General features: G+C 29.8%; 1 protein-coding gene across 1 annotated transcript in view; it reads left to right on the top strand.

Annotated features, from left to right (window-relative positions):
• Window positions 1–5,410: 5,410 nt before the first annotated feature.
• The window catches only part of LOC21405247 (AT-hook motif nuclear-localized protein 1), a 4,800-nt gene continuing 2,772 nt past the window's right edge, over window positions 5,411–7,438 (top strand). The window contains exons 1-2 of the mRNA XM_024163257.1: window positions 5,411–5,692; window positions 6,410–6,806. Coding sequence (XP_024019025.1) covers window positions 6,458–6,806 — 349 coding nt within the window. The 5' untranslated portion in view covers window positions 5,411–5,692; window positions 6,410–6,457. The remainder of the gene's footprint in view (window positions 5,693–6,409; window positions 6,807–7,438) is intronic.

The following is a 7,438-nucleotide window of genomic DNA, read 5'->3' as shown; positions in this document are numbered from 1 at the left end:
TCACGTGCCATCTAAATTAAATATTAAAAAAAAAGTTTCGGTGATTTTTTTTTTTAGGGAAATTCTTTGAATGTTTTGCCGTTTCCTTTGATTTATTATTTTGGTTGGGGGGGTTTAAAGGCCCAGTCGCTGTCGGACTAATAATTCATGTGTCCATTTATTTCTTTTAATAAATAACATTTATGTCCGTTTGATGTAAAATTGAAATTAAATGCTTCTTTGGTCGGTTGGTCTTTTTCCACAGGTTCATGTCCACATCTTTCCCATAGTGCTTTTATCTTCTTGTCGTCTTCTTAACTCTATTTGTTTATTCATTTATCTATTTCGAAATGAGTTTTCTTTGTTTTCTTTTCCTTTTATCTTTTTTCTAAAACCTTTCAATTAGCAATAATAGCCATTTGCGCATATTCGTCTTTCAGTAGAATTCATGATTAGCAATAATTTCTTGGCTTATAGTTGTATGCACTGAACATAATTACATGACTATATATTAGAGAAAATTGGGAGCTTTGTTCTTTTAAAATCCTGAGAAAAACTTTTTCTTTATTTCACTAGCCGTTTCTCTAGATATGCACTTGTTTCATTTTAACTTATGCAACTAATTTTTTGAGGTTTAACTATTCTAAAATTTCTGAAATATATCTCAAAATTTTAGAAACTATAAATGAAAATAATTCAATTTTTTTAAAGGAATGAAATTAGTTCAAATTTTCCCTAGAATATAATTTAAATTCCTATGCTCGTCTAACGAAAGCTAATGTTTTGGAGTTGCATCATGTTAATCTTCCACCGCCTAAAGAAATGTTCGTATTTAGTGTAAGCTATAATAATTACGTGGGACCCAAATATCAATTCGTAACAACCCATTATTTTCATACTAGTATAAAAGTTAGATTCTGTAATTTTTAACCCTTTTAAATTTTTTATTGATTCGAATTTTTAATTTAAATTTTATTATAATATTTTAATTTAAATTAAAAATTTAAAGAGACGTTTGGTTCATAGATTAGAATTATTTTTTATTTATGTGTATTTTTTATGAGAAAAAATACTGTAATAAATAATAAATTATAATTCAAATCATGATTTAAATTCTCCGACCAAATATCCCTAAATTAACGACCTTTAAAATCACAATGCTCACACGAAGAAACGAAGAATAAAACGTTGGATTGATCAGCCGTTATTGTTTAATTTTGTATTAATAATAGAAAAAGAAAAAGGTTGTTGGTCAAAGGAGAGACCAAAAGTTTGACTGACATGTGCACAACAGGAACACGAGGGTGTCTGTGTGATGTGAAACTGACGGTCTGAAAGACACCACAACCTCGGACAAGTTTAACGGTTTCTATAGGGACCCGCTTGTGTCTGGACTATCCCCATGCTTTGCCCGCCTCACTCCACCATCATCTTCTCATTGCACAACTCCCAAAGCTCTAGTCCCTTCGCATTTTTTAAAGGAAATTTCGCGGGGTTAAATTAATTCTTAACCGTTAAATTTAATTTAAATTATATTAAATTAAATAAATATACAAAATAAATTATTTTTCATATAGATTTAATAACTGAGATTTTTAATAATTTATTTTTTTAGATTTATCAGCTAAAAACTGAGAAATTCCTTTTTTTTTTTAAAAAAATTTATAATCTTTTTTGAGTTATAGTCCACACATTTGTAAAAGTGTTGAATGCTTATTCACTAACAAAAGATAAAATGTGTTTTGTGTAGATTCTTTTTTTTTTTAATAGGGTCACCTTATTGATAAGGGATGGATTTTGATCATTAGATCCAATTAAAATTATATATAAATAAATAATTTCTTATACAAATTTAATAGTTAAAAACAGTAATTTTTTATTAATTCATTTTTTCAGTGCTTGCTAAAGAAATCTTCTTTCTATAAAAAAAAAAAGAAACAAAAAAGTAAAGATTTCTCCAGAAGAAATAGAAAAAAAGACAATTCTATTGTCGAGTAAAAAAAACACTTTGATTTATTTTGAACCTGAGATTTATATCAGATTTAATCAATTTATATATTCTTTTCACTTTGGTAAAGATTTTATTCAAATTTACATTAAAAAAAACATACTATCCCTATTGTAGAAAGCTATAAAAAAAAAAAAAGAAAAAAAGAATCGCGTAGTGGGTTTTGGGGACTTTACTTTTTGACTGAGAACGTTGCATTATCCATATTTTATAAGGTTATTAGCTGTAATCGTATAATTGAAAGTAGATGGAATATGGAAGAGGATTGTTTGAATTTATAGCTGCGGTAAAGATAATAACGTGTTACGCAAAACATTTGGTTTATTATCTCTTTTAAATATAATAATAATAATAATAATAATGATACATTTAGGTATAATTAAATTAGTCACGAGTTATGTCCTTGTATACATAATACAGTAGTTCATCTTCGTTACAATTAGCAATTGTGTCCACCATTTTGAGGAGTTAGATCTTGGATCTGTTTTCAAATATTTCCGATTATAGCAATTTGTTTGTTGGAACACAAATATAAATATACTATCTCGCATAAGTAAATAGCCATTTCATACTTCGAGAAAATTTTGATAAAAATAATAATAACCTGTGCAAAATACACTTGTCGTGATAAGAGAGAGATACTTTTTTTTCACTTCTTTTTTATGTTTACTTAACGGCTAAGGGTTTTTTTCCCCCTAAAGTATCCTTTTTTTATAAAAGAAAAAAACGACTTCCTCCCCTCCTTTTTTTTTTTTTTTTTTTAGGTTGGGTATTCGGGTTTCTCAAATACATAAAAAAAAAAAAAGGGAACATTAACTTGGAACCTTTTTCTTTCTTTTTTTTTTTTTTGGAGTTTTTTTTTTGGTCCGTTTAGTTCACTGATTCGAGTTTTTAATTTAAATTGAGATGTGATTTTATGTGAAAATTTTTTACTGTAACAAAAAAATTAGATGTGACTGTTTCTGATAATTTTTTACTGTAACAAAACTCGAATTCTAAATTTAAATCGATAAAATGAACGAGACTTTTGATATTTTTTTATTTCTAAAAACACTGACGTTTCTTACTTTTCAGTAGATAGATTTAATTAAAATCACACTAAATAAAAAAGTATATAGAATAAATAAAATTTAGTATATATTTAACTACTGAAAAATAAAAAATATTAGTGTTTTAAAAAAAAAAAAAAACAACGGAGAAAGTCCTTTTTTTTTGTTGGAAGTTGAACTAGGAATTTTTTTTTTTTTTTTTTTAGAAATATTGCTAAGCAGCGACTTGACACCAGAGTGCAACTTTCCAAATCTTATCCCCAGGACAACCAAGGGCAAGAAAAAAAAAAAAAAAAAAAAGGAAAAAGAAAGAAAACCAAGGGCATGCCGCATGTGTTGGCTCATTCAAAAGTCATAAATTGAAGCTAACATTACTCAACCACTACACCACTAACAATTCAACTTTTTTAAATAAAGAAGAAATACATAGATTTTACTTACTAGACTAGATATGCTCATACAAGTTTATCTTCTCAAAATATTTTAGAGTTCCTTTTCGTCAAAACAGCACAATCACATTTAAAATAGTATTTATTAATATGCCGAGAAATACATCTAGATTTTGCAGTGACAACTTGACATTTTTTTATTCCAGTGTAGCGATAATTATGCATCAAACCATGCGGACATGTCTTAGGGCCCGTTTAGTTTACTGATTCGAGTTTTTAATTTGAGTTGAGATGTGATTTTATGTGAGAGCTTTTTACTGTAGCAAAAAAGTTAGATGTGACTGTTTCTGAGAGCTTTTTACTGTAGCAAAACTTGAATAAGTGAAGTGAACGAGGCCTTAAAGTGTCAAATAAACTCTTTATTTTTTTCCTAAGAAATAAACTTTTTTTATAAGTACTCTCTATCTTTAAATTATGAGCATTGTATCGCTTAACTTGTATGCCTCGTTCATTTTACTGATTCAAGTTTTTAGTTTTAAATTTTTACAGTTAAAAGTTCTCTTAGAAAATGTCACATCTAATTTTTTCTGTTACAGTTAAAAGTTTTCAGAAAATATCACATCTCAACTCGAATTGAAAACTCGAATCCACAAAATGAATGAGGCCTTAATCTTAAAAAATTAATCTGTTTAGTTCTTTTAACCGCTTTGGTCGCTATAACCAAAATTAACAATTGATTTCTAACTTTAATAGATATAATTCACATCTTTGCTACGTATAATTAAAATTTTAACATAATTAATTACATCAAATGCAAAATACACTCATGATTGTTATTAAAACTCTTAAAAACTTGAATATTTTGCATTTGATAAGAGCTATTTCTACAAAAATTTCATTTGATATATAACTATTTCTGTAAAAATATCAGTTAGTGATTATCTCTTAAAAATTTCAAGAAAATTTGTCAGTTGGACCCGTTTAGTTCGTTAATTTGAGTTTTTAATTCGAATTGAGATGTGACTTTATGTGAGAGTTTTTTACTGTAACAAAAAAGTTAGATGTGACTGTTTCTAAGAGCTTTTTACTATAGTAAAACTCGAATTTTAAATTCAAATCGGTGAAATGAACGGGACCGTACAAGAGATTAAAGATGTTAAAATTAAAGTTTAGAGATTAATTTATTAGAATTAAAGAAACACAATGTTAATAATCGAGTTTCGAGTGACTTGTGTTAATATATATTAGCAACAAAAAAAAGAAAAACTGTCAATATATATTTTAAAAAAAGCCTTTTCAGAATACTAAATCCTTTTTTTTTTTTTGAACGAATACTAAATCCTGATAAGAACAACATATAATAATTACTTGGTAATAGTAATATCCCTTGGTACAAGGTAAAGCCATGGGCTGACACGTGTTAAAAGGTATTTTCTCTCAGGAACAGTGCAGAACTAAGATCCTTCATTCGCACGTGCCACCCAGAGGCGTATCCAATCAGATTCCAACAAATCGGATCTCCCACCCTCACCTGCAGGTGACGTAAACCCTCACCATCAAACCTAACACACACAAGCTTTTTTTAAAGAGGGCATATTCGGAAATTCATGTCCTCTCTTTTGTCCAGAAAAAGACAAAAAGCAGGTCAGCGGCAACAAAAAGGACCGGCTCTATAGCATGCCAAATACCTTTGCAGCTTTAAATAGCAAAACAAATTAATAAATTCGAAAAAAAAAGTCATTTACTATTTTTTTTTCTCTTTATCTGTAGTCAAATTTACCATTTTAACCATTTCTTACACCCTTTTAATTTCAAAATTTTTCTCACGGACGTGAAATTTTTTCTTAACCAAATTTTATTTATTGGGTTTAGTAAATAATTTAATATTATTTGGTGAAATATTCAAGTTAGGCTTTTTACGTTATTTTTTCCAAATCCTTTTCCTTTTATATTTTCAATTCAATTTCTCTTTCCTCTCTCTCTCTAGTCTCTGTTTTCAGACAGCTTTGGAAAAACCGGCTAGTGGTCTTCTTCTTGAAACTACAAATATATAAAAGAGAGAGAAAGAAAAGAAAAGAAAAGAAAAAGAAAAAAAAATCCCATTTTTCTCGCTTTCATTTTCTCAGGAAACAAACGGTTATTTTTTCTTTGTTATTTTCTTTTTCGTTTAGTTTGTGTTTAGTAGTGTTTGTTGAGCTCGGACACTGTGAAAAGTAAAGCTCAGACAGGTTTAGAGTTATACTGGAGAGTGACAGTCACAGTCACAGGTTATGTTCTTTAAATTTTCTCTGTGGATCATTTCATTTTTTAGTTTTTTTTAGGCTTAAATGTTTATTGTCTATTTAAAACTTCTGTGTTTTATTTATTTTTATTTTTTATTTTTTGAGTTTTAAGTGAGAGGTTTTGATCTTGATAAACCTGGTAAAAGCTGCGCTTCACCTTTTTTTTTTTTTTCCTTTTCTTTTCTCTGAAACTGTCTTGTTTTTTCCATTGAAAAACTTGGCCTTTCTGTTCTTTATTCTAGAAGGTTGGGTATATTTAGCAGTTTTGATCTCTAGATTTTTTTTTATTATAACAAAATTTAGCTTTTAAGCATAAGTTTTCTAATTTTTAGTTCTCAAGTTTTATTTTTGGTTTAGAGTTCAAATACTTGTAAAAAAGTTGGTTACTTCATTTTTTACCCACAAAGAGACCTTTCCCCCTCCCCCCCAGGTTATATAATGTTGATAACATGTTTGGGCTAATTCAAAATAACAGTGTTTTATGATTTATGAAATTCTACTTTGTGATATTATTACTAGAACATTTGGATTTTTGTATCTGGGTTAGCTTGCTTTGATCTTCTAAGGTTGAAAAGGATGTGAAAAGCAGATTGCTTTCGCAGAAAGCCTTTTGTCTTTCAAGGCTTATAAATCATTATTCTGTTACTTCCATGTTATCTAAATCTTTTGTTTTTGGGTGTTTTGTTGTTTTTAATGTTGCAGATGCTAGTTGCTGTGTTGTTTTTGTGAAGTTGTTGGTTTGTTTTATGTATGGACTCAAGAGAAGGTATTAGTTCAGGAGTGACAGTGATAGGAGCTGAGGCTCCATCGGCTTATCATGTGGCTCCCAGGATGGAAAACCCGGGCCAGCCCGCGGGAGGTGATCCGATTACTCCCTCTCCGGTGAGTGCAGGATTGGCTGCAAACACTGGGAAGAAGAAAAGGGGTAGGCCCAGGAAGTATGGACCAGATGGTACGGTCACTATGGCATTATCTCCAATGCCCATCTCGTCTTCTGCTCCGCCGTCGGGTGAATTCTCATCCGGTAAGCGGGGGAAGGCGCGGTCAAGCGGCTTCGAGTATAAGCAGCATAAGAAAGTTGGATTGGATCATTTCAGTGGTAGGTTTTTTAGTTTATTTACTAACTCACATTTAATAGCAAGTTGTTGAGCTTTTAGAATGACGTGTGTTTGTTTATAGCAGAAAATTGATCTTCTAGATATGCTTACTATGATTGTGATTTGGAATGTATGATTGTTTTCGTTTGGGATGAACATTTATAGCTTGTTTCTATTTTATAAATACTGACTACTACTTTAGGATTGGATTCCAATGTTTTTCTTTTCTTTTTTCGCGCCCTTGGATATCTAAACTAGGATTTGGATTATTTGAAAAATTCCAAATGCTATCTTTGAAATATTCTTTAAAGGGAGTAACCTTATCAAACTTTATGTGGGACATTGTTAGGAGATGCTTTTATACTTATTTGGAACTAGAATACTGGTGTTCTGAATTAGTATCGCACTTTTCTTGGATTGGTTAAGAGTAGGGAATATTCCTAATGTGGCCAAGGGTTTTCTTACATCTTGCCTTTTCCGAAGGTTCCGAAAACTAGATGCTCTTAGATTGAAAACTGAATGAACCCTGATACTTTTGGTAATTCCTTTTAGGCAGAAACTTGATAATGAGGTATGTCGTACTGTGATTGATCAATCTTACTTGGACTTAGATGAGATTGATATCAGCGTCGTG

This window comes from Morus notabilis, unplaced genomic scaffold (genome assembly GCF_000414095.1).
Source record: "Morus notabilis unplaced genomic scaffold, ASM41409v2 Scaffold594, whole genome shotgun sequence".
Lineage (NCBI taxonomy): Eukaryota > Viridiplantae > Streptophyta > Magnoliopsida > Rosales > Moraceae > Morus > Morus notabilis.
This window is presented reverse-complemented; position numbering and strand designations above follow the sequence as displayed.